The sequence below is a fragment of the Ahaetulla prasina genome, chromosome 8 (genome assembly GCF_028640845.1).
Source record: "Ahaetulla prasina isolate Xishuangbanna chromosome 8, ASM2864084v1, whole genome shotgun sequence".
In the NCBI taxonomy this organism is placed as follows: Eukaryota; Metazoa; Chordata; class Lepidosauria; order Squamata; family Colubridae; genus Ahaetulla; species Ahaetulla prasina.
The window spans coordinates 78,171,069-78,198,145 of NC_080546.1; the positions used below are offsets into that span (position 1 = coordinate 78,171,069).

The 27,077-nt window shown below is 39.2% G+C and overlaps 1 protein-coding gene across 3 annotated transcripts in view; it reads right to left on the reverse strand.

Moving 5' to 3' along the window:
• The window catches only part of CEP135 (centrosomal protein 135), a 46,608-nt gene that overhangs the window by 960 nt on the left and 18,571 nt on the right, over positions 1-27,077 (reverse strand). For 2 of the 3 annotated variants that reach the window (XM_058193374.1, XM_058193375.1), the window contains exons 12-23: positions 26,013-26,156; positions 23,853-23,996; positions 22,733-22,810; positions 22,285-22,436; positions 21,176-21,291; positions 19,308-19,462; positions 16,781-16,836; positions 15,048-15,216; positions 12,880-12,990; positions 11,396-11,581; positions 5,129-5,338; positions 4,216-4,598 (exon numbers count right to left, since the gene is read on the reverse strand). In XM_058193374.1, the coding sequence (XP_058049357.1) occupies positions 4,278-4,598; positions 5,129-5,338; positions 11,396-11,581; positions 12,880-12,990; positions 15,048-15,216; positions 16,781-16,836; positions 19,308-19,462; positions 21,176-21,291; positions 22,285-22,436; positions 22,733-22,810; positions 23,853-23,996; positions 26,013-26,156 (1,842 nt within the window). In that variant the 3' untranslated portion in view covers positions 4,216-4,277. Of the gene's footprint in view, positions 1-644; positions 786-2,706; positions 2,812-4,215; positions 4,599-5,128; positions 5,339-11,395; positions 11,582-12,879; positions 12,991-15,047; positions 15,217-16,780; positions 16,837-19,307; positions 19,463-21,175; positions 21,292-22,284; positions 22,437-22,732; positions 22,811-23,852; positions 23,997-26,012; positions 26,157-27,077 lie in introns of those variants that run through there. The other variant, XM_058193376.1, reaches the window with a different exon arrangement.

Sequence of the window (27,077 nt, forward strand, 5' to 3'; positions counted from 1 at the left end):
TTAGTCTTAATCTGAAGGGCAAACCTATCAGAATTATTAAAAACCACCCCAGCCTATGTGTGATAGCAGAATGTTGCGAAGTTTGATTTACACACTAAGTGCTCCCACACAGCTTCTTGTTGTTTCAATAATCCTAGTGTTAATGATTTTAACATTTTAGAGGTAGAATTCATGTCACCGCTGACAGTCCAAACATGGAAACATCCCATTATTGTTCTGCTTTTAAAGTAACTGATTAATCCTTGAAGCCCACATTTCTAAGAAGAAAGAAAATGGAATGATTATATTGAAAACATGCCGATTAAGAATTAATAATCTTAGAATATTGTGTTTTTTAGAATGTATACTTTGTGCCTCAAGTTAGATCATGCCAAATTAGAACTATCTTCAAAATAGCCAGACTTACATGATTTTAATTACACAAAAGCACCCAGTAGGTATTAACTATCTATCTGCCTTCATCTCTCCCACATTAAAAACGGTTAACTATAAGATTCAGAGCATAACTTTCTAAAAATACTTTGTCTCTGGGAAAAAACCCAAAATACAGATCCAATCTCACATTTAATTTTGAAAATATTATGTAAATTAACCATATGCCTAAAAAACAAACAAAGGCCTAAGCTATTGATTTAATTACTTACTTTTCTGTTCGTTCTGTTGTTCCTGAAAATGCCCTTTCTGGAGAATGTGATGGGGATCTCAAAGTTGAGCTAAGCGGTGAAGAGGTGGGGAGAGAAGAGGTAGTGAGTCCAAGCCTTCGCATCTCTTGAATGGCCCGTTCCCTACCAAGTAGAAAATTACAACTGAACTCAAGTTGCACTTCCAAATATTTTCTCATGCAGAAAACAAGATGGTTCACCATTTTTCTACACAATAAATTGGAATTACATTTTTTTTTAAAAAAAATTTCTTTGCTAGCTGTTAGAATTTTTGTTTTTCTTAACATTCAGTCAGAATTTGCTTTCCAGTAACTCTAGATCACGGATGTCAAACTCGCGGCGTCACATTGCTGTCACGTGATGTTTCGTGACATTTTTCCCCTTCATGGAGCTGGGGTGAGCATGGCCTGAACATGATGCACCCAGCCTGCGGGCCGCCAGTTTGACACCCCTGTTCTAGATAATACAGGTAGTCCTCAATTTACAACCATTTGTTCAGTGACCATTTGAAGTTACAACAGCTCTGAAACAAATGACAATTCTTCACACTTATGACCGTTGCAGCATCCCAATGGTCACGTGATCAAACTTCAGATGCTTGGCAACTGCAAAAAACAAATATTTATGATGGTTGCAGTGGCCCAGGGTCATGTGATCACCTCTGAGACCTTCTCACAAAGGTCAAGGGGGAAAGTCAAGGGGGAAGCCATAGTCACTTAACAGTTGTGTTGTTAACTTAACAGCTGCAGTGATTCACTTAACAACTGTGTCAAGAAAGGTTGTAAAATGAAACAAAGTGCACTTAACAACTGTCTTACTTAGCAATGGAAATTTTGGACTTAATTATGGTCATAAGTCGAGAACTACCTGTAGACTATAGGTGGTACAGAAATTAGTTGAAGAGAGCCTAATAAGGATAGATCTGATTTCCTGTCAACTTATTTAATTGAATTATAAAATACAAAATACAAAATAAATAGAAAAGCAGTGGGGGGAGAAAAGGAAAGGAGAATTGAGGAAAGATAAGAAAAATAAGCATTGATTTCCGACTCTGTTACAATAAAATAAGGCATTAACATCAAATCACAACTTTTTGCTTTTTCATAATAATATGAACAATCCATTTCTATAAAGATTATCAGTCTAGTCGGTAAAACGCAAAGTCAAATGTCCATTCTTTTCCACATCAAGCACGAAGTTTCCACGTGGAAACAAAAGTGCTTAATGTTCTTTTCTTTAATCAAAGTAGTCAATTTTGCCATTTTGGCCAACTCCATCGATTTCTAGGATACATCTGATTTCAAAGTGAAGTCATTTTTCCTTCTTCTCCTGGCTAGGACAAGAAGGATTGGTATAAAGGTGCTGTAAGCAGAAAGCTGGTAAACTTTAGGTTTCCTATATTCATTGCTAGGCTGGGGGATGTGCCTAAATGTCTTAAATGTCCCTGTCTTTCTCCTTCCTAATGAACCTGAAAAGTATTAAATGAAGGGAGGAGGAAGCAACAAGCCTCATTACTTGCAGTAAATCTAAGGATGGATCCTCAGCAGACAGCACTGAAAGTGCCCTCCTGCCAGCCTGTTAATCAGCTACGTGCAGAAACCAGCAAATCGTTGGTTTCCTGATGCTATTTGCACTGGCAAACTATTTGGTTACTGGGAGGATGCCTTGTTCAATCCAAGCGAATGATTGATCACAGTTTTGTTCCCAATTTAAGAGGGTTTTTTTTTTAAAAACATATCAATTTCCACAGATGCTTAACTGAAAGGTCTTGTGGTATTTACTGATAGACATTAGTTTATTTTAAATGGTAATATTTAATATAACACATTTTGAATATGCCCCTTGTTTGCTTTTTATGTTGTAAACTACAATAGTATGGAAAGAAGGGTAAGAAATAGATTGTATAACTAAGAAACAGAATTGAAAATTAATTACTAAACCAGTTTTAATATTTTCTGTGCAACACTATAAAGCGTGCTTTTATGATTTCCTCTTTACACAGAATTCAGAACAGTTGCCTTTTTAATGAAGCTAATTCACATACCGTTCAAATTGCTCTGTTGTCAGCTGTCTTTTCACAATATCATAATCAGTCTGCAGCTGTGCAAGCTTATTTCGAAGTATAGAAACTTCTCTATTAAGGCTTGTTCTAAAAATATTGTAAAACAAAGAGAAAAATATCTATTACACATTCACAGATGGCATTGTACAAAAACTTTTAAAATAGCTGCAGATAAACAGAGACCTAGAAATTAAGAAAATATACCCATATTTGGGCATCCACATACAAAAAAGTTCTTAAAATAAAGAAACCACCAATTTACCACAAAACAGTCTACTTAAAATATGTATATTTGGGAATGCATTCTCCTGAAACTTAAAACAGTGCATTCATTTGACACATTGCTGACAGAATTTCTTTGGTATTGCAATCTTTGAATTTCCAAGGGAGCCATTATGAACAAGATACTTGCATATGAATAGGCAGTACTACATGCATTTGTAGTGACAATTGTAATAATCTAAAACAGTGTTTTTCAAACTTGGCAACTTTAAGTTGTGTGGACTTCAACTCTCAATATTCCCAAGTCATCCTGACTAAGGAATTCTGGGAGTTGAAGTCCACACATCGTCAGGTTGCTACGTTTCAAAAACACTGATCTAAATTGTTTTTCACCACTGCAGCCTGAAGAATACAGATTGATGTATGTTATACTTTATATCTTACAAAGGGTATGTGCAAGGTAGGAAAATAACCATACTTTCATGGAAGAAACACATAAACCAAAGATGAGTAATTTCATCTTTCATTGCAAGTTAGGCAAATTGCAAGGGAAATATTTGAAGCTCGTCGTTTCTTACAAAACCCTTCTCACATTACTAATTAGAAAATCTGGATTTCACTACGTAAAAAAAAAATTATTATTATTATTTTCAAGAATGGAGACATTTTTGCCCTGAATTACAAACAGCTGAAGGAAAAATATTATGAAACTGGTAATTTTATACTTTTCAACATACAATTTACTCTCCGAGAGCGTTAACTTGTCTTTGAGCAATTGTATCTCTGAATCTTTTTCATGGGTTATCAAATGGTTCTGAAAATCTTTGTCTCTGCTGGTAGACAGGAGGGTTTCCAAGTTTTGTATTGTAAGTCGCTCACTTGACAGTTGCTTTTTTAACAGCTCTGTTTCTGACTTTGTATCTTCATATTCGGACATAATCTAGAGCATAAAAAGAATTTATGTAATAAATAACCTCACAGTAACTAAGTAAGCCTGCAGTTCCTGTCCACCTCTCCATTAAGCCCTTCTATACACCATATGCTTCTCCTCCCTTCTCTCCCAGGGAGGTTTTTCAAGCCAGTGGCTTGAAGATGAATTTTTCACCACTGCAGCCTGAAGAATACAGATTGATGTATGTTATACTTTATATCTTACAAAGGGTATGTGCAAGGTAGGAAAATAACCATACTTTCATGGAAGAAACACATAAACCAAAGATGAGTAATTTCATCTTTCATTGCAAGTTAGGCAAATTGCAAGGGAAATATTTGAAGCTCGTCGTTTCTTACAAAACCCTTCTCACATTACTAATTAGAAAATCTGGATTTCACTACGTAAAAAAAAAATTATTATTATTATTTTCAAGAATGGAGACATTTTTGCCCTGAATTACAAACAGCTGAAGGAAAAATATTATGAAACTGGTAATTTTATACTTTTCAACATACAATTTACTCTCCGAGAGCGTTAACTTGTCTTTGAGCAATTGTATCTCTGAATCTTTTTCATGGGTTATCAAATGGTTCTGAAAATCTTTGTCTCTGCTGGTAGACAGGAGGGTTTCCAAGTTTTGTATTGTAAGTCGCTCACTTGACAGTTGCTTTTTTAACAGCTCTGTTTCTGACTTTGTATCTTCATATTCGGACATAATCTAGAGCATAAAAAGAATTTATGTAATAAATAACCTCACAGTAACTAAGTAAGCCTGCAGTTCCTGTCCACCTCTCCATTAAGCCCTTCTATACACCATATGCTTCTCCTCCCTTCTCTCCCAGGGAGGTTTTTCAAGCCAGTGGCTTGAAGATGAATTTTTTTCACCTCAGAGTATATATCTATTCATTTTACTGTCAACATTTTACCTTAAATAAAAAACGGATTTATATATATATATATATATATATATATATATATATATATATATATATATATATATATATATATATATATATATATATATATATCTCCCAGAAGCACGAAGCTGAAGCCTGAAGATGACGAATGAGACTTCGTCGAAACGTCGCCAAGACACTTCCAATTTTACGTGGGAGAAAACCAGAATAACCAAAGACCTACATACATACACCCGCGAAAACCTCAGAAAACACACACACACACACACACACACACACACACACACACACACACACACACACATCCTTTAAGAACATTTTTCTCTTTTACCCTCTCAAATTCCAGAGATTTGGATGTTAATTGACGTGAGAGCAGATCTTTGCTAGATTCCAGTTTGACACATAAATCTCTCACAGCAGACACATCTTGGTTTATTGAAGATTTTTCTTCTCTTTCATGTCTGAGAATTTCTTCCAGCTTGGCCATATTTTTTGCCATTGAAGAAATTTGCGACTCATACGTTTGATGCGCAATGATGTGCTGCGTGAAAGACAAAAGTAGCTCTTTTTACAAGCACGGATGAGTGTTCCTATTGTACTCAGTTATTTGGAAACAAACAAAAAAACAAACCCCATATCAACTTGAAGAATTTTTTTTCTTCCAAAATACATTTACAACCATTTGCAAGACTTAACAGGTACTGGGCAAGAGCAGGCATAAATCTGAAATTAGTTTTCCCCTTGAAACCATACAGATGATTAATGCCATCTGCTCCTTGTACAAATTTCCAATTAATGGCAAGGTACCGTATATACTCGAGTATAAGCCGAGTTTTTCAGCACGTTTTTTGTGCTGAAAAACGTCCCCTCGGCTTATACTCGAGTCTACGTCTTCGGGAACCCCGCACAGGAGGGGGTACCGAACGGACTCCCATGGGAGGGACGGGGAGCGGGCCCGCCGAGGTCTCGCGGGATTTGTCGCCCCCAGGCCGGCCCCTATTCCCGTGTCTGGTGGGCGGACGGCACAAACTTGGCGGGCTGTGCATTGGCGCGGGGAAGCCCTGGTGGTGCAGTGTTCCCGTTCGCCCTGGCCTCCGTCCTCCGATCTCCTGCGCTGGGAGCGAGCGAGCGAGCCAGCGAACGGCTTCGGGCACCGCGGACTTTGGCAAGGAGGAAGGTGGGAGGGAAGCGGAGCTGCCGGCTGTGGGGGGGTTGAGGGGCGTGCAAGAGGAGTGAGCGTGGAAAGGCCTTTTTGTGTGTGTGTGCGCGCCTGTGTGCCCTAGGGAGGGAAGCGGAGCTGCCGGCTGTGTGGGGGGGTTGAGGGGCGTGCAAGAGGAGCGCGCCTCCTCCTCTTCCTCCACGCTCGCTCCTCTTGCACGCCCCCCAACCCCACCATCCCCCACCCTCTCCGCGCGTGAAGGTCACCTCCTCCCTCTTCCAGGCGGCGGCGGCGGCGGCTCCGAGCGGAGCGCCACAGCCGGCAGCTCCGCTTCTCCCACGGTCCCAGTCCAGCCGAACGGTGAAAGCGACATGCCGGCGCGCTCCGCTTTCACCGCTCGCTGGATTGGGACCGCTTGGCTTGGTCGCGGCGGGCGGGGAGCCGCCAGCCTTCTCGGCTGAGGAGGAGGTTTTCCCCTTGAAAGGGCTGCGGGTTGGAGGAGCTGCCGGGCCCCCAGCTGGCCCGTCCTGTCTCTCTTGCGAGCGAGTTCCTAAGAGCCGCAAGGATACCCAGTTCAAAGCAACCCGCGGGGCTCCTCCGTCCCGTGCTCGCCCGGTCTCGTGACGTGGGGACGGCCGGGCTAACGCCTGGCGTTTGCCGGCTGGAAGCTTAACGCTGGGATGATGAGCCCAAGAGCGGAGCGGCTTTGAATTGCAACCTTGGCTAGAGTTTCGCTTCACCTTCCTGCATCGGTTGGCCTGAGGGCTTCAAGCGTAGCCGGGCTGCGTGGGGAAGGCTACCGGTCGACCAACCAAACCCCTGGCTCTACGGCTGGGCGGGCGGGAGAAAGGGGTGGGTAGAAGGGGCTTGTAGGAAGGCTTCAGGCGCCCCGAGCAGAGCTGGAGCTCCGCCAGGCGGCTTTTCGAATCGTTGAAGCTCCCCCACATCCCTTCCCGGTGTGCCAGATGTGGAGCCCCTGGCAAGGGCCGCCTGTGGATGATGGGGCTTGGAACTCTGCAGTCTGGAAGATCCAGCTTTCACCGCTCGGGAAACCTCCTCCCTCAGCCGAGAAGGCTGGCGGCTCCCGCCCGCGCGGACCCAAGCCGGCCGCCGCGCCGCCGCCGCCGCCGCCGCCGCCGCCTGGAAGAGGGAGGAGGTGACCTTCACGCTGGAGAGGGTGGGGATGGTGGGGTTGAGGCGTGCAAGAGGAGCGGCGTGGAGGAAGAGGAGGAGGCGCCTCTTGCACGCCTCAACCCCCACACAGCCGGCAGCTCCGCTTCCTCCCTAGGCACACAGGCGCGCACACACGCACACACACACAAAAGGCCTTTCCACGCTCACTCCTCTTGCACGCCCTCAACCCCCACAGCCAGCAGCTCCGCTTCCTCCCTAGGCACACAGGCGCACACACACGCACACACACACAAAAGGCCTTTCCACGCCGCTCCTCTTGCACGCCTCAACCCCCACACAGCCGGCAGCTCCGCTTCCTCCCTAGGGCACACAGGCGCGCACACACACACACACACAAAAGGCCTTTCCACGCTCACTCCTCTTGCACGCCTCAACCCCCACAGCCGGCAGCTCCGCTTCCTCCCACGGTCCCAGTCCAGCCGAACGGTGAAAGCGACATGCCGGCGCGCTCCGCTTTCACCGTTCGGCTGGATTGGGACCGCTTGGCTTGGTCGCGGCGGGCGGGGAGCCGCCAGCCTTCTCGGCTGAGGAGGAGGTTTCCCTTGAAAGGGCTGCGGGTTGGAGGAGCTGCCGGGCCCCAGCTGGCCCGTCCTGTCTCTCTTGCGGCGAGTTCCTAAGAGCCGCAGGATACCCAGTTCAAAGCAACCCGCTGGGCTCCTCCGTCCCGTGCTCGCCCGGTCTCGTGACGTGGGGACGGCCGGGCTAACGCCTGGCGCTTTGCCGGCTGGAAGCTTAACGCTGGGATGATGAGCCCAAGAGCGGAGCGGCTTTGAATTGCAACCTTGGCTAGAGTTTCGGCTTCACCTTCCTGCATCGGTTGGCCTGAGGGCTTCAAGCGTAGCCGGGCTGCGTGGGGAAGGCTACCGGTCGACCAACCAAACCCCTGGCTCTACGGCTGGGCGGGCGGGAGAAAGGGGTGGGTAGAAGGGGCTTGTAGGAAGGCTTCAGGCGCCCCGAGCAGAGCTGGAGCTCCGGCCAGGCGGCTTTTCGAATGCGTTGAAGCTCCCCCACATCCCTTCCCGGTGTGCCAGATGTGGAGCCCCTGGCAAGGGCCGCCTGTGGATGATGGGGCTTGGAACTCTGCAGTCTGGAAGATCCAGCTTTCACCGTTGAAACCCTCCTCCCTCAGCCGAGAAGGCTGGCGGCTCCCGCCCGCCGCCGCCGCCGCCGCCGCCGCCGCCGCCGCCGCCGCCGCCGCCGCCGCCTGGAAGAGGGAGGAGGTGACCTTCACGCTGGAGAGGGTGGGGATGGTGGGGTTGAGGCGTGCAAGAGGAGCGGCGTGGAGGAAGAGGAGGAGGCGCTCCTCTTGCACGCCCCTCAACCCCCACACAGCCGCAGCTCCGCTTCCTCCCTAGGGCACACAGGCGCGCACACACGCACACACACACACAAAAGGCCTTTCCACGCTCACTCCTCTTGCACGCCCCTCAACCCCCACAGCCAGCAGCTCCGCTTCCTCCCTAGGGCACACAGGCGCAGCACACACACACACACACAAAAGGCCTTTCCACGCCGCTCCTCTTGCACGCCTCAACCCCCACACAGCCGGCAGCTCCGCTTCCTCCCTAGGGCACACAGGCGCGCACACACGCACACACACACAAAAGGCCTTTCCACGCTCACTCCTCTTGCACGCCTCAACCCCCACAGCCGGCAGCTCCGCCTCCCACCTTCCTCCTTGCCAAAGTCCGCGGTGCCCGAAGCCGTTCGCTGGCTCGCCGCCGCCTCCCAGCGCAGGAGATCGGAGGACGGAGGCCAGGGCGAACGGGAACAGCCCACGCCCGAAGAGGGAAAGGGAGCGAGTGGGTGGGTGGCTGGGACGAGACCCCACCACAAACACACACACACACGCCTCGTGAGGCGTCTTGCTTGCATGTCACACACACGCACGCTCGCTGGGAAAAAAAGGATGGATGGATGGATGGAAGTAAGGAAGGAAGGATGGATTGATGGATGGGCGACCGCTTTGAGCGCAACCCTTCTCCCGCAACTAAGGGGGGGGTCAATGTTTTCCCCAATCCTAGGGTGTGGGGAAACAGTCATTCTTTCTTCCCTCCTAGTCTCTCCCCAGATCGCACTGCAGCGCCCATCATCCCCAGCCGGCAATCTGAGCTCGTGCCATGGCGGCGTGGAGGTGTGGTGGTGGTAAAACGGCCAGGAGAAAGCTTTCGCTCTTTTCGAGAGGTCCTCTTGGAAGGCTGCCTTGGAAAGGGAAAGTGGGGAGGGGGCAGAGATTTCTCCCTCAAAGGTCCCCTTGGAAGGCTGGGTTGGAAAGGGAAAGTGGGGAGGGGGCAGAGATTTCTTCCTCGGGTCCTTCTAGAGTCCTTGAGAAACTGATATCATACAAGGTTAATAAATTATACTCCTCCTCCTCATTGATGAGTTTTTCATCCTGAAATTGATTGAAACAGTGTACCATCATATGCTGCCATAGTATAGTGTTAACAACATCTGTAAAGATGATATATGAGCATGACACTAAGTTTTTTCTATATTTCCCCCTTTATTGAAAAACTTCCATCATGCTTCTTTCTGAAAACAAAGGTCATTATAATATACCTCATTATATATTTGATTTGATGATATTTCAGTTAATAAATACCATTTAAGGTGTTAAGCTTCTTTTCTTTTTCAGCAGCAAAGTGAATTACAACTTTAAAGAACTTTATTACTTTATATTCATTTTATTTTAAGTATAGATTTTAGATTTTTAAACAAATATGTTTAGAGCTTTTATATCTTTCAAGTTATTCAAATTATCCCCTCAGCAGGTATATAATGGCATCCAATTCCAATATCATGTTGGGGCTTTTGAGCAAGGGAGGAGGAACGTGAGCACCGCCTTTCGCGCTGGCATTCCGGGATTTCCCTTTGTTTAGAGCTGGGAATCCTCCTTCCCCCTTTTGCACTCCCTCCCTCCCTCCCTCTCTCTCTCTCTCTCTCTCTCTCACACACACACACACACACACACACACACAGACTTCTAAAGTCGATTGGCACAATGAAAGGCAAAGACCACAATTGTTTTAAGAAAGAAGCTTTAGCAGGGAGGGGGGATGGGAGGGTGTTTTAAGTTTTGGCAAACAGCCAGGCCAACTGTATTGGAGAAGGTCACACAACTGGCCTTAACATTTTAGCTGCTGTCTTTTTCCTCACACTTGGGTTTAATGATATTAGAGACCCTTATTGCCCTGCCAAAAAAAAAAAAAAAAAAGGGCCACCCCAACGTCTATGAAAATTAACCTTCTCTGCCAAGAGACACTGTGCAGGGTATTTTCACTATTGGTGTGCATACAGGCTTAGATTTGTGCTGGGTTCTTAGTGCTTAGAGCACTGACCTTCAGAGGCACCCTGGTCCCTTGGAAGCTAAAGGAGGACTCATTTTCATGCTTGCAGTTGTATTGTCAATTTCTGTGAGACAATGTTGTTGAAGTAACTCACTCATTCATTCATTCATTCATTCCTTGTGTGTCCAATCACACTTAGCCAATAAAAATTCTATTCTATTCTATTCTATTCATTCATTCATTCATTCATTTTATTTTGTCAAATACATATTAAATAATTATATAAATATAAGCATGAATTGAATACATAAAAGGAATACAACTAAAGGGAACATTAGGACAGGGACGGTAGGCACGCTGGTGCTCTTATGCACGCCCCTTACAGACCTCTTAGGAATGGGGTGAGGTCAATACTAGATAGTCTTTGGTTAAGGCTTTGGGGATTTTGGGAAGAGACCACAGAGTCAGGTAGCACATTCAGGCATTAACAACTCTGTTACTGAAGTCACATTTTCTGCAATCTAGATTGGAGGTTCACTTTAAGTTTGATTCTATTGTGTTCTCGTGTATTGTTGTGGTTGAAGCTGAAGTAGTCATTGATAGGAAGTACATTGTAGCAGATAATTTTATGAGCTATGCTCAGGTCATACCAAAGGCGGCGTAGTTCTAAATTTTCTAAAGCTGGGAATCCTCCTTCCCCCTTTTGCACTTTTATTGTTTTTCGTTCAAATAAATATTCATGTTATTTTACTTGGCTCTATCTTTATTTTTTACATTGACCAGTAGCTGCCTCATTTCCCACCCTCGGCTTATACTCGAGTCAATAGTTTTTCCCAGTTTTTGTGGTAAAAATAGGTGCCTCGGCTTATATTCGGATCGGCTTATACTCGAGTATATACGGTATTTGATTAAAAAAAGCACATTAAAATGGTCTCGGAAGCTGTAATTTTATAATTACCTCTTGAATTTCTTTTTCCAATAATTCTACTCTTTCTTTAAGATGTCTTCGTTCAGTATCAACTGAAAGGAGCTCTAATCGTACAGAGCTGTTTTGTCCCTCAGCTTGATGGGCCTTTACTTCCCAGTCTTCAGCTTGGCTGTGAAGCATCTGGAACTTCTCCAGTAATTCTTTATTTTCTCTTTCCTAGTATTGAGAGAAAATATATCCACTGAGCAAAAAATCGCTGAAACAAATGTCTCAGCTACTTTTCGGCCTCTCTTCTGTTTAGAAATTGTCAGCAACTTGTTCCACTGAAGAAACCTGAATATGTGTTATTTTCAATTTGAGATCACTTCAAGATTAAATGATTATACTGTTACAGTTAACACTTTAAAAAATTTGAGGCAGATTGTCAGCCCTGGAACCCTGACACAGATATTAAGAATGTAATACCTTGTTACCAATTTTCTATACTGATTTTACAATAAATAATTTGGATTTTTTGATGTTGTCTAGGTGTATGTATAAAAAAGGAAGGAGATCAGCCTGGCAATCAAATGTAAGTTAGTCAACTCTACTGCAAGTACTGGAGCACATAATACCAGACTAGAAGGCAAAATCACAAAACAGTGTCTCAGTTATTTTGGCCATATCTTGTGGGGACATCCACTGAAAAAACAATTATGTTCTGAAGAATTTGTGGTAAAAGGAAACCAGGCCACCAAAGAACATGGTAACTGGACACCATCAAAGCTGACATCAGCCAGAGCAGAGAATCAGTCAAAGAAGTGCAAGATCAGAAGATACGGAGAAACCTGGCCCATAGACGCACCATGAGTCGGACACAACTGAATGGATAACATTATCATCATCTGTACGTATGTACACTATTCACATACTGAAGGTTTTAAATACAACAAACCTAGACATGTATATATGCCTAGATAGATCTACCTCTATGTGTGTATCAATGACTCAATCGCTGTTGTGCATTTGTGACAAAGTCCCAATTTATTTTAAATCTAATGATAATTCTAAATAATACCCCTCCTAACTTTCATAGAAATGGTAGAACCCGGTGAAATGTATCTTAAATGTTATAGGGCTAAGAAAGGACATTTCCCTCAATGTTATTCTTTTCTCTTAAAGAATAGATTGAAGAATTTTTCTTTATGTACTAACTTGGTTACTTTACTTCAGCTTACTTATAAAGTTTAAATAAGATATATTTTATTTTTGATTTTATACAGTAGTTAAAGGCACTAGGCTAGAAAGGCACTAGGCACTACTTTGGACATGAAGCCATGGGTGACTTTGGGCCAGTCACTCTCTCTCAGGCATAGGAAGAAAGCAATGGTAAAACACTTCCAAAAATGTTGCTAAGGAAACTGGATGGATTCTTCCATGTAATGGCCGGGAGTCTTGCAGTAGCCAATAATGATTTGAAAACCCAAACCCAAAATTGATTTATTAAATGATAATATTTTCATAATATTTCTCACCTTTAACGCCATTAAACTTTCAAATCTGGAGACTTCAGTAATATAATTATGAACTCTAACTTTCAGTTCTTCCTTTTCACGTAAAGTTACTTCCAGTTCAGTTGAGATTACCTGTTTATATTACATACTGTTAGACATATTATTCACAAAATAAATAAACCACCTGATGACAAAGCAGTATAATTAAATATGATTTATTTCATATCAAAACTGAACTATAGAGAGGCAGCTTGTAACAGTGTTTCTTTGTTATTAGTTCCACATATTCAGATTTTAAAAAAAAAAAGGAGCGTTCAGTCTTGTGATTTCCAACCTATGGGTAAGTAATTTTTCTTATGGAAGATTTGGGACAATGCCTATTTTGGCTTGACACTGGCAATGCCCATACTGGTATTAGCACTTGGCACTTCAAAAAATTAATTGATACCTAATTAAATATTTCAAATGATATAATTATTCAACGTTTGTAATAGTCAAGACTAAACTAGAACAGTTACCACACCATTAAAAATACCCATAAATGGGATATACATACAAGAAGGCCATTAGAGAACTTTTTCTGGAAAAATTGTGAAATATGTAGCCATAAGGGATTTATCTTTACCAGTAAATATAAAGAAGTATGAGTCTCTGACGTTTTAACTATGATAGGATAAAATATTGTGGTTCAGAATAACAGTTGAAACCATTGGGAAAAAATAACTGGAAAGAAGAATTTCCAGTCTAGCTATCAGTTAGCTAACCAAGAAATACATGTTCAAGCTGGAATGCTAGTAAAAAAAGTGGTCAGAAGCGAAAGGCGAGGAAGGAACATGAATTCATTACAGCTACTTGATATGAGTTGTATACAGATAGTCCTTGATTTATGACCATAATTGAGGCTAGAATTACAGTGTAAGTCAAGGTGATTGTTAAATGGGTCATTATATGATCGTGCTTGCTTTTGCAAGCTTTTTTGGGACTGTTGTTAAATGATTGCTATGATAAATGAACATTGCAGTCATTAACTGAATCCATTAAACTCAATGGGTATTGGTTTTTTTGCCAGAAACCATAAGTAAACATCAGAAACTAGGAAAAAAAAATGCTGAAAACTGCAGTCAAGTGACCACAAGATGCTGCAAATGATTGTAAATACAAACTGGTTTCCAAGGGCCCAAAATGTGATCATGTGACCATGAGAATTACCTATACTAATCTCTATTCTTCTTTACTGTGAAAGAACTAAGTATCTGATCATGACTGGGTACACAGTCCATGACTGCCGGGTGAAAATATGAAGAATCTTTAATTTTAAATAAAAATGAATCTTCAAGTTTGCTATTAAACATTAGGAAAACCTTTTTTAAAAATGGGCTATTATTACAAACACACACAATTCCCAATTGGTGTAATTTATTTGATAATTAATAATCAAAGGACGAGATTGTTTCTAAACAATACATCTTTTTAAAAATCTGGCACTCGAGCTGTAAGTAGCTTTACAAACTCGTAAAATATAGAAAACCTACAAGCAAAATACTTTTTTTAAAGGAAGATATCCTAGGATATTAATGTATAGTTGTATTATACATATTGGAATCTGTAACGAAAAGAAAAAGGAATATGAACAAAGTAAAATGCTTACAAAAACTTTTCACGGTCCAAAATATGTAATAAAGATAATTGTCATTGAACAACCACAACAAGCATTCAGTTGTTGCAAGGGTGCTGAACACAGGGGACTTATGACAATCTTCCTAGTTATGGCTCTTGTAGCCTGATATTGATTTGGGCACATGACAACCCGCTTGCAATTATAACGCACCAGTGTCTCCCAGTCACGCGATCGCCATTTGCGACCTTCACTGCTGACTTCCAATCAATAGGGAAGCTGGTACGAAGTGGCAAATGATGATCACATGATCGCACAGGATTAGCCTAACCACAGCAACTGAGACTGCCACAACTGCCATCATAGGTTGGCGCGGTCACATGATGTCACATTTTATGACATCACTTAGCAATGGAATTGTCAATCTTAAATATCAACATTAAGTGAGGACTGGCTATATTTTATTTTACTTAAAAACAATGTTGACATTGTTTTGGTTACAATAATGTTTCCGAAGAGGTACATCACATCCTTTGTACATATAATTACTGGTACTATATGAATTATTTTATACCTGGTTTTCTCTAGTCATTGTGGCTAGATCATCCTGTAATCTTCTGTTTTCCTTCAGAGCCATTTCTTTCACTCTGACTGTTTCTCCAAGCTCTGAGTGTATCGCATCAAACTGGCGGTGGAGACTGGCAAGTTCACGGTCTTTCCCATTTAAGGCATCCTTTAATTGGCTAAAAAATGCGGGATTTAGAAAATCTTAAATGTCATTCATCTTTTTGCAATACAGTATATACATGATGGCCATAATTTAGAAATTACAGCAATTAACTAAAATTTATTATTTGTACTGAAAAGTACCAAAGATATTTTGCATATTACCAACAAGTACAGAGCTGTTTGTGTGCCTGAACATGGTTCTGTCTTGTTTCTTTAGAAGATCTAAATCACCAAGCAATTGTGAAATTATACCTGAATTTCTTGCACTATGGCACAAATGGCAGCATTGGTAGAAGACAGATACGATGCTAAGTTTTACCGTATTTTTCAGAGTATAAGACGCACCTTTTTCCCCACTAAAAGAGGCTGAAAATTTGGGTGCATCGAAGCTTTTTTTCAGCCATAATGAGGCGCTAACGAGGTGCTAGCGAGTGAAGCCATCTTCCCAGCTTTGCCTGCTTCCTCCACTTTTCAGGAGCTAGCAAGTGAAGGATCTCCGTGCTTTGCTCCAACTCTCAGTTGTTCTTTAGCTTTTTTTCAGCCCTAATGAGGTGTTGAGCCGCTAGCGAGTGAAGCGATCTCCCCGAGCTTTGCCTGCTTTTCTCATTGCTGCTTCCTCTCAGCTGTGTCTTAGAAGCTGTTTTTTATCCCCAAGCAGGGGATAAAAATCAGCAAACTAATGTGCTGAAGCTGACTAAACTAAGGATGCTAGCCAGATGAATACCTGGTAGACAGATTCCCCCCCCCCCCAATTTTCCTCCCCAAAAACTAAGCTGCATCTTATACTTCGAAAAATACTGTAATTAATTTTAACCAAGTTTGTAGAATAAGCTAGATCTGGTTCATAGTCAAGGAAGTACAGGGTACGGTACTTCCCTATTAAAATTAGTTATTGTTGCTTCTAGCTATCCTACCCTTGAAACTCTGAAGCACTTTCTGAAGAGTGGTAGTGTATATTCCCTGCAACCAACCAGTAGAACTAGGGGCAACTAACAAGAATATTTTCTTTTGAGATCTTTTGACAAGAGGAAAATTGACACTCTCAAGAATGCCTCCCATACCTTGCATTCTTTTTAAAACTGTTAACTTTCATTTGAAAAAGTCTGAAAGTGAATAATTTTAATTAAAGTTTTCAGAAATGTAATTAGATACCGTATTAAAAAAGAAATTAATAGCAGTTTAGCAGAATTAGAAAACAGTTCAGAAAAGCTAGGAAACAACTGTACAGTGAAATGTTATATCTTCGGTGAGATTAAAGTGAATGGTTATTAAAGTGGTTTAAATACAGTATAATTATTTTAGAAGGTAACCAGCCATTTAAAAAAAATAGTATAAGGTATTTTGGGCTCCCATCATCTTATCTTAAATAAGCATTACATTTAATAATGTATTTGATATATAACACAATTATCTAAAATAAAATTAGCTAAACTACACATTTCAATTTTTTTTCTTTCTTCTATTTTACCTCATGAAGTATACAGTAGCTCAGTTAATTTTATATTCTTATTAAAATTACCCAACTTTGATTTTAAAATCAGTTTCAGAATAACTGAAAATTATAATTTTATTACTTACTCTAAAGACAATTCCAACTGAGCAACTGTTTTTTGTAAGTTGAAGATAGTTTTTTCCTGTTTAAAGAGATGGAGTTACGCATGTTGTGTATTTTCTTTTCCTGTGATTTTAAATCTAACATAGCATTAATGGAAATAAGTAATTTGACAAACTATCATTTTTCTATCGTAACCAAATATTTCTTTCAAAGCTCCTGTAACAAGCACATGACACTAATATACATATTATATAGACATACTAATACAACTTTAATATACATTGACAGTTCTCTGCCAACCACTTACAAGGAATTTTATTCATGATTTTACAGGCAATATAGGTGGCAAAGTTGTTAATTGTAATATTCCTAAACATTTACTACATATAATTTTGTTCTTATTGTCTTTCAAATATTTTTTTTGCTTGTTTAATTTTTAGTTTTCACAATTTTTTTAACAAATTGCAGAAGCCAAATTATGTCTTCAAATCTTTTGAGTGTATAGAAGCATGTATTAATAACAATCATAATTGAAATGATCGAAGAAAAATGAATAAAGTTCAAAGTAACACATGAAAATATTTGGCAAGTAGCTGGGGGAGAATGGAAGAGACAAAAAAAAAGCAATGCTACCAGAATGTCCTTTTATATTATTTTTAAATAACTTCTTGTTACCAAAGGTAACTTACATATAACCACTTGCTATACTGTATCTTATCTCTCACTACTTCAAGCTAGGAAGCAAGGCATAATATAAACTGGGCAAAACTACTATGTATCTACATCTGGGAGGACATGATCATTCTTGGCTAACTTTTTTTATCTTTTGTGTCGATATTTTCCCATGAATTCTCAAAGTATGGTGGGTTCTCTGCTGCTTAAAACATCTACAAGGAGCTTAAAATATCCTATATAACAGAGTTCCCCAACCTTTCCAGCTTGGCAGATTGGCACAGCCTGCGATGGCAACAGTGCAGGAGCTGAGAGAGAGAGAGGATGGTTTCGCGCATATGCATCCCGCTTTCACAAATGCACCTGCATGCCAACCACATGCTCACTTGCCCACCATTTCTGTAGACTGGTTCCAAATGAGCTGCAGCCTGGCCGAGACCCACAGTCTGGGGCTTGGCGACCCCTACTATATAAGACACCTGTATGGCTGTTCATGTGGGTGTGGGTGTGGGTGCGGGGATGGGATGGGATGGGATAGGAGAACAACTTTGCTCCATGGGACGAATGGAACAGAAGAATTTCCATTAGCCTTACATAAAAACTATCCTTTTACTGAGAACTGGGAACAGCCATCTATCCATCAAAGTGGGTAATTGCTGAATTCTGCTTGATACTCTCATCAATTTTATTGTGGTTCCAGCACCAAAGCTGAGATCAGATGCCCTCCATTAACCAGAACCTTATCTCTCCATCAGCCATCGTAGTGATACAAGGTTACAAAGGGAACTTATCTCATGCACGCTTTTCTTTATCAGGTAGATACAACTAAGTTCTTTAGAGTCCCACATAACACCTTGGGGCTAGCTTTCTCAGATTAGATGGCTGTCTTGTTAATCTCTTTCCGTAAACCTTCTTAATAATTTTTTTAAAAAGGTTATTAAAAGAAAGAGAAATTAACAGAAAAAGAGATAGGAAAACAAAGCGAAAAGGGCCTGTAAGCCTTTTTGAGTTAAGCAAAAATGCAACTGGAAATTACTCCCCTAAAACAGGGGTCCCCAACTTCCAGGCTGCGGCCCAGAGGTGGGTTTCAGCAGGTTCTGATCAGTTCTGGAGAACCGGTAGTGGAAATTTTGAGGAGTTTGGAAAAATTCTGACTGCCCCCCCCCCACTATTCTCTGCCTCCCAAATCCCAGCTGATCGGGAGGAAATGGGGATTTTGCAGTAACCTTCCCCTGGAGTGGGGAGGGAATGGAGATTTTACAGTATCTTTCCCTTGCCATGCCTATCAAGCCACGCCCACCAAGCCATGCCACGCCCACCAAGCCACACCCACAGAACTGGTAGTAAAAAAATTTGAAACCCACCACCGCTGCGGCCCACTACCAGGCAGTGGCCCATTTGGAACCAGGCCGCACAAGTGGCAGGCAAGCGTGCACACGTGCAGCTCCATTTGTGGGAGCCGTGTGTGCTCAAGCACATATCTGCCGTGTGCACTGAACCATTCCCTCTCCCCCTACCCAACCTGGCTGCCAAGCCAGAAAGCTTGAGGACTGCTGCCCTAGGAGAAAGGGCAGCTAAAGTCTAATTTGCAAATGCCTGTCTTTTCTGAAGAAATGGCCCATTCAAGAAGATGTTTCTACACTGCAATAAAGCTGCCATATTTGAAGGGAATCATAGATGGGGAACAGTTGTTTTCTATATAAACCATGAATTTGCTGTAGAAACAATCCCTTTGCCACTCTAGTTACCTATCGTTTTACCTTAAATATCCCTAATTCTTCCTTGGTTGCATGTCTAGCAAATAACATTATTCCCTTGATACAGTAAGTATTAAGATAAAATGGTTCTGATAATCCATTCCCTATGTTGTATAAATACCTTGTTAGCTAAATTGTCTTCTAGATATGCGATTTTTTCAGTTTTTTCATCTATACTTTCCTGAAGGCTGTCTTTTTCCTTATCCAAGGCATTAACGGTACTTCTGAGCAGCATAACAGACTCATTTTGTGACACGCTCTTAGTTTGGAGTGTCTCTGAAAACAGCAAAACAACAGCAAAAATTTTAGTTGCCTCGCCTTGCTTTGACCATGCAAAACTCTAAGCCCTGTAAGCACGCCAGTGTTGGTGTATTTGTTCTGGGTTCCTCTGTTTTGGATTATGAGATTGTTGTTGATAAATTATTTTATTGTTACACTCAACAAATGATTGGGGGAAGAATAGTCAGTCATCCCAATTTAATTTAAAAGTGTATTACTTTTTACAAAACTTCTGTTGTTGCTAATTTCAAATCAGCTATGTGACCTTGGAATGTTAAAATCCTGGTGAAGTTCGGAAATATCTGCCAGAGAATGTCTGCCATTTTGAATTTTGTTTCCCCCCCCCCCCAAAAAAAATTCTATTTATTTAATTTTTAAATGTGTAAAAAATGGGGTCAGCTCTATGACGACTCTGGGCAATGTAAAATAAAAACACCAAGAAAGTACAGATTGTTTTTTATAATCTATATAGAAAGAGATTATAAAAACACAAAAAACAAAATTTTCTACAAATGGGAACTCTCAAAATCTAGAAAAGTAACAAACACCCACCCATCCCCATTATATTTCAGTAGCTTGTAATCTAGACTGCATAATTATTAATGGCATGCTCTCTTTATGATTAAGTATATTTTGAGGTAGTGAAACAAATGGACTTTTTTTGTGTGCTTTTTCCTTAATTAAGCTTTAGAATCTGTAATGTACATAATTAGAATTTCTGAAAACGCTAATGGAATTAGAGCAGAGGGCAGAGCAAAACAATGTACTCAACACAGATTATATTTTGTAGAGAAAGGGCAAACTTCTATTCCTGATTTTATTTCATTCATACACATAGTATGTTACAATGACCCTATGAATTGGAGCAAACTAGACTTGATGTCCTCAGTCAAATCAATAATTTTGAAATGTAGGAGAAACAGTATTTTTTTAAAAAAATTTATATCCCGCCCTTCTCCGAAGACTCAGGGCGGCTTACAATGTGTTAAGCAATAGTCTTCATCCATTTGTATATTATATACAAAGTCAACTTAATTGCCCCCAACAATCTGAGTCCTCATTTTACCTACCTTATAAAGGATGGAAGGCTGAGTCAACCTTGGGCCAGGTGGGACTTGAACTTGCAGTAATTGCAAGCAGCTGTGTTAATAAGACAGACTTAATCTGCTGAGCCACCAGAGGCCCTCTTATTTTATGTTGTATTCTAGCTTTTTATCTGATATAAGAACTCCAAGAACTTTTATCCCACTCTTTTATAAATTAAAAAGACAATTAGTGTCTATAATTCTTTTGAGTATTTGGGATGTCAGCATTTGAATATTTTTTCTGATAAAGGGGCAAAAATGACATTCAAGGAATATCTACAATTTTGTAGTTGTTTATACAAAAGGTTTTTTATACTTAATTTATACTTTTTATATTTAATTTTGGATCATTTTTCATTAATATTGTTTGCATGTATATTTTTACTATTTAATTAATTTGAATAACATAAAATTTAAAAAATACCTGTAGAGAAAGAAAGGCCAGCAACTAGAATAAATTCAGCCTGAATGCTGAAGCATTCAGCCTCAAGTTGGAAATTTATTATTTGTCTTATTTATATTCTGTTTACTCCTGTTAAAAACCTGACTGCAAATGATTTTGTGCAGAACCGAACTAGATTATTTGTACTTTTTTTCCTTAATAATACAGTACAATCTCATTCACCTATTTTGTCCTCTAATATCTCAATTTCCTCTTGAGCTGATTGAAGTTCATTTTCTTTAAGAGTTAGTTGATGCTGTATCTCATCTAGGGATTTCTGAATCTGTTCATTTAATAGTCTGTAAAATCAAGACAGTTATGTTAAATACGATATTGGGCACAGGATATGAATCCATTTTTACTGTATATTCAGTGGGTATAATAATAGTGGATGTTTTCCTAATCCAAAATTGTCCTTTTAATTTTCTTAAGTATGGGTATCACCAAACATAATTACATATAGAAACTGAATGGGATTCCTTTTAAGAAATACACCAGCCCCCAACTTCCCAATGAAACAGGAATTTTGTGGAGACCAAGGACTGTTACCAACTAGGTAACATCATCTGTGTGAGTGACTGTGAGATTGGCTGCCTGTTTATATACACTAGGACTAGGTTGCCCTGCCACTTAATATTAATCCCTGCATATCTGGACATATAAACCCTAAAATTTCTGCTTATCACTATCTGGGAACTCACATGTAAGAAATATCTGTGATATCAATCACTGAATTAATATTAATCTCTAGCACTGTCTCATTTCTTTTCTCATCTTTTCCCATCTTCTCATCTTTCCTACTACCTTCTCCTATTGATTTCTTATGATTTATCAATTGTTTGTAACTTATGATTAATGATTGTAACTATGATTATGACCTATTACTTATTATTATTATTATTATTATATGTATGCAAGTTTATGCACTGGAGACAATTTCCTTGCTTGTCCAATCACACTTAGCCAATAAAGTATTCTATTCTATTCTATTCTATTCTATTCTATTCTATTCTATTCTATTCTATTCTATTCTATTCTATTCTATTCTTATTCCATTCTATTCTTATTCCTATTCCTACTGTTTGTAAATTAATGTAAGCAAATTCAGCATAGGTTTTTCTTACTACTCAGTTATCAGATTAGCCATGTTTTTACTTCCAGTTTGATTAACAGGCAAATGCAAATTGCAAAAAAACTGTTTTTAGGGCCATATCACTGAAGCCACAGCATCATAGAATGACATGAATTACAAATACACATTTACTAGTTATAAAATACACAGCTGAGCTTACTTGAGTGAGCTCAATTCTGACTTAAACTGTGCAGAATCTTCAGATGTGTTTAAGAGCTGATGAGTCTTCATGTTTACTTCATCTTCCAAAGAGCTTATTTTGTCTTTTAACAATGACACTGTAGATACTTGATCAAGACGTTCTGTTTCCAACTGTAGAGCAAAAGAAATTCCAAACCTATGTGACATTTTAAAACCTAACATATTTTAAAGGCTGCAAGATAAAGCAGCCCTTCACAATATGTTTCACTAAAATGATAGTAAGGATCAATGGAAGTGAAATCCACAATAAGGTAAATTGCCTTGTAATAAAAGGAATTATTTTCATATTCCATTATATGTGACCCCTATGATATTTTCCCTTTTTCTTTCCAAATAATCATCAAACAGCGACTACATAAAAAGTTATAGCTCCAAATCCAATCAGAATATTTGGGAAAAATACTTACTCTTTTAACAGTGCTTTCCAATCTTGATACTTCCTGTTCCAATTTTAATTTATCTAAAGTATATTCCTCCTGCAGGATCTAACAAAACAAAGTAGATTAGTAATGAACCCTTTCAATAATAATAATAATAATAATAATAATAATAATAATAATAATAATAATAATAATAATAATAATTATTATTATTATTATTATTATTATTATTATTATTATTTTAAAAAATATCCCCGATTACCCTAAATTTCTTGACAATGAAATGACCCAGTAGTAATGAATATCAGAAGAAAATGGCATCTATTTTGTTTGATAAATATATAAATATCTATAATAAAAAAAATTCCCCAAATGTTTGATTTATATGCCACTTATCTCACTCTGCATAGCAACTCTCAACTCAAATGTTGACAAACAATATACAGTATATCAATGATCAACTACTGCAAATCAGCTGTAAATTTCTTTCTCCAATGTTGCCTAATATTTACAAAGCCCCAAACTAAATTTACAACAGAAATGTTTTGCCATTTTGAGAATTTATGCTAAATTAACATTACTGTTCATTATTAGTTTTAGCAATATTCTTAACAGAATGATTATGAAAGAACATCCAAAATGCACTTTTTGATATCCTTATGATGTTATCATGGGACGTGATGGCTTAGTGTCTAAAACAGTGAGCTTGTCGATCGAAAGGTTGGCAGTTCAGCGGTTCGAATCCTGAGTGCTGCGTAACGGGGTGAGCTCCTGTTACTTGTCCCAGCTTCTGCCAACCGAGCAGTTCAAAAGCACGTAAAAAAATGCAAGTAGAACAATAGGGACCATCTTTGGTGGGAAGGTAACAGCGTTCCGTGCACCTTTGGCGTTTAGTCATGCTGGCCACATGACCACGGAGACGTCTTCAGACAGCGCTGACTCTTCGGCTTTGAAACGGAGATGAGCACCGCCCCCTAGAGTCGGAAACGACTAGCACATACGTACAAGGGGAACCTTTACTTTTACCTTATGATGTTATCAGTAATAGTCTGAAGTGTTACAGGCCCCGGAGATAGCCACTTTAAATAAGAAACTAAGACCAAAATTATTTCATTACTGAAAACGACAGAAAATATTAAAAGCTGACCTTTAATTTTCCCCTCAGTCCTTCTTTTTCAGATGCTGCTCTTCTGAAATCAGCCAACGCGTTATTTCTTTCTTCTTCTGCATGATTTTTTGTAAGAAAACAAGTTTTTTTCTCTCTCCGTAGTAGGTTTAATTCATTCTGAGACTAAAAAGACAACATTAATTTTTTTTACCCTGCCTTAATTAATTTAAATAAACAACTCAAGGTGTGAGCTTATGCTTTTCCCTCTTCCTATTTGCCCCATAGCAACCAAGTGAGTTGAGATAGGTTAAGAGAGAGTGTCGGGCCCAAAGTCACCTAGCCAACGTTCATAGCTACAGCAGGACTAGAATTCACAATGTCTTGGTGCCTGGTCTGGTGCCTTAGCCACTAGACCAAACTGGCTCTCTAGTTTTTGAAAAATTATAATTGTATTGCAATTTTTAAAAGACAAGCAAAAAAAGAAAAACAAATTAAAAGAAAACAATACCCAGGATACTACTTATGAAATGTATAATACTGAACAAAAAATAATAGAAAATTAATCAGAAACACTAAAAATGTTGATATTTAATAATATTATAACAATTTATAAAACTAAAATATATATTTATGTAAAATATTGTCTCCCAAAGGGAAATGTATTATTTTTTTATTAGAAAATGTAGCCGCTTAAAAATGGGTTCATTCAATCTTTGATAATTGAAATAACAGAACTTTCCAATATCTCAATTTCTTAAGTATTCCCCATATAAAATAAAACCAATACACTTCAAAAACTCTCCATTTTCCACAACATTGGAATATTATTGAAAATAACGTTGACATTTTTGACTTAAAAACATTTACACAGACATGTATGCTACACATTCTTTAAAAAGGATAGTAAATTTAAAAAGGACCTGTATACTGCACGAATCAAGAAGAGGGCTGTGAAAATATTTACAGATCCCTCACATCCAGGACATAAAATGTTTCAACTCCTACCTTCAAAACGACGCTACAGAGCATTGCACACCAGAACAACAAGACACAAGAACAGTTTTTTCCCGAAGGCCATCACTCTGCTAAACAAATAATTCCCTCAACACTGTCAAACTATTTACTAAATCTACACTACTATTAATCTTCTCATCATTTTCATCACCAATCTCTTTCCATTTACGACTGTATGACTGTAACTTTTTGTTGCTATCATTAAGGGTTAAATTGCAACCTATGACCATCATTTGTGTTGTAAATGTACCTTTGATGTTTTTTCTTTTTTCTTTTCTTTTTTCTTTTTCTTTTATGTACACTGAGAGCATATGCACCAAAACAAATTCCTTGTGTGTCCAATCACACTTGGTCAATAAAAAAATAAAAAAAAAGAAGAAACTGGGCTTGACCAAATTAGCTAAATATACCTTCAAATTTCCTACATTGCAAACCAAGAAAATCTTTTTCCTAAATGTAACATTACCAAATAATTAATTTAAAGTAACTATTCCAGACTTTCTACCTATGTTTAAAGTATCTTTTCCTTCATGGAAAAAATTAAAATGAAATATTAAATAATATTATACATTATTGTTTCATCTATCTATCCATCCATCCATCTAATATAATCATATTAATATGAGCTTGTATTAATATCAATTTAATAAATTTGATAAATATTAATGTGTATTAGCATTAATATTGAATATTATTAATAATATTAAATATCTATGAGACTTAGCATCAAAACTCAATAGGCTTCCAATAAACGTCAAATGTCTAATTGCACTAGCCCAGGAAATGAATAATTTATTAAATTTATATGCCACCTGACTCTCAATAGCTCTGGGCAACTCACACAAATCAAAGTAATTACAATACGCCCTGCCGAGTAATTACTAGACTATTAACAGAGATATGTTTTTTTCATGCATATACTTATGCTCATGCATTCACGAACTGCAAAACATGAAATTATGTTGGGTGGAATCTCAGCTTATAATATACCTTTCATAGATAGCAAAATATGTGTCACAGGATAAATCATTATCCAGTATCTATACAACGATTTTGTTCTGCATTCACATTCTTCTTTTCTCATTCTAAACTGGAGTTTACATTCAATAAATCTAGCTTTTTTCTGACGAGACTGCAGATTTTCACTGTTACATATTGCTCTGCATCAAGGTTATATTTATTTACCTGTTCATAAAGGACACTTAATTTGTCTTTTTCTACAGTTAATAGTTTGACATTAGACTGAATATCTATCATATGCTTTTCAAATCTGTCTAGCATAGACTGTAGCTCATCTCTCTCTCGTGTAACTAACCTAAGGTCTTCACTCTGCAAAAAGAGGGAGGGAAAAGGAAAAAGTGAGAATATGCTTTATACATTCACATATATATTCACCCATATTATTAAACAGGTCAATAAAATACATACTACTACTAATGACAGGATTGCAGTCCAAAAACAATCATCATTCCATGCTTTATAAATCATGGTTCATGTAGCAAAGAATCATACAAAATTGGCCCTGGACAATATTGTTAACGTTGCCCAGAACTGGGGAATTCTGATTTTATGTCAGGTATCTGACCAGGATCTCAACATTCAAACATAGCACTAAAACTCTGTTGGATATATTCTGAACCTTCAGCCCGCAGATCCGTCCCACCTCCTCAAGTAGGGCCAGGAAACACCCTATTAGTATTATTTGCTATGATTAGTCAAAACAAGTCAGTTTCTAACCATTTGCTACCCACAGTCAAATGCAAATTGCAATTAGACTAATGGAGTCTCCATCTTCTCCTGTGGCCATGTTAGAGAGGGAGGAGAAAAATACACAGACTTGGTGTTCACATAAGTTTGTTAATTATAGGGAAATTATTAGATGTCTTTACAAATGATAAATGTTTTTCTATAGTAAAATTGCTTTGAGGAAATAGTAGCATTTTTAAGCATGGGTTCGAATCCCAGAAAGGTATGGCTAGCTAATGAGAGCCAAATAGTTTGAAACAGATCTATCTATTCTAGTCTCCCTTTATTTTTTTGTCGGTAAAATAGAAATTCAACACAGTAGCATTTTCTATTTTGCCTTTGCTTACTGAAATGTCTTAAGAATTTCATAAAAAATATCTCAAGAAAAATAGGTAAATATAGAGCTACAAATAATTTCTAACATATTTACAGGAAGTGCTTGACTTATGACCATAACTGAGCCGAAAATTTATGCTGCTGATGAGACAACTGTTTCGTGAGTTT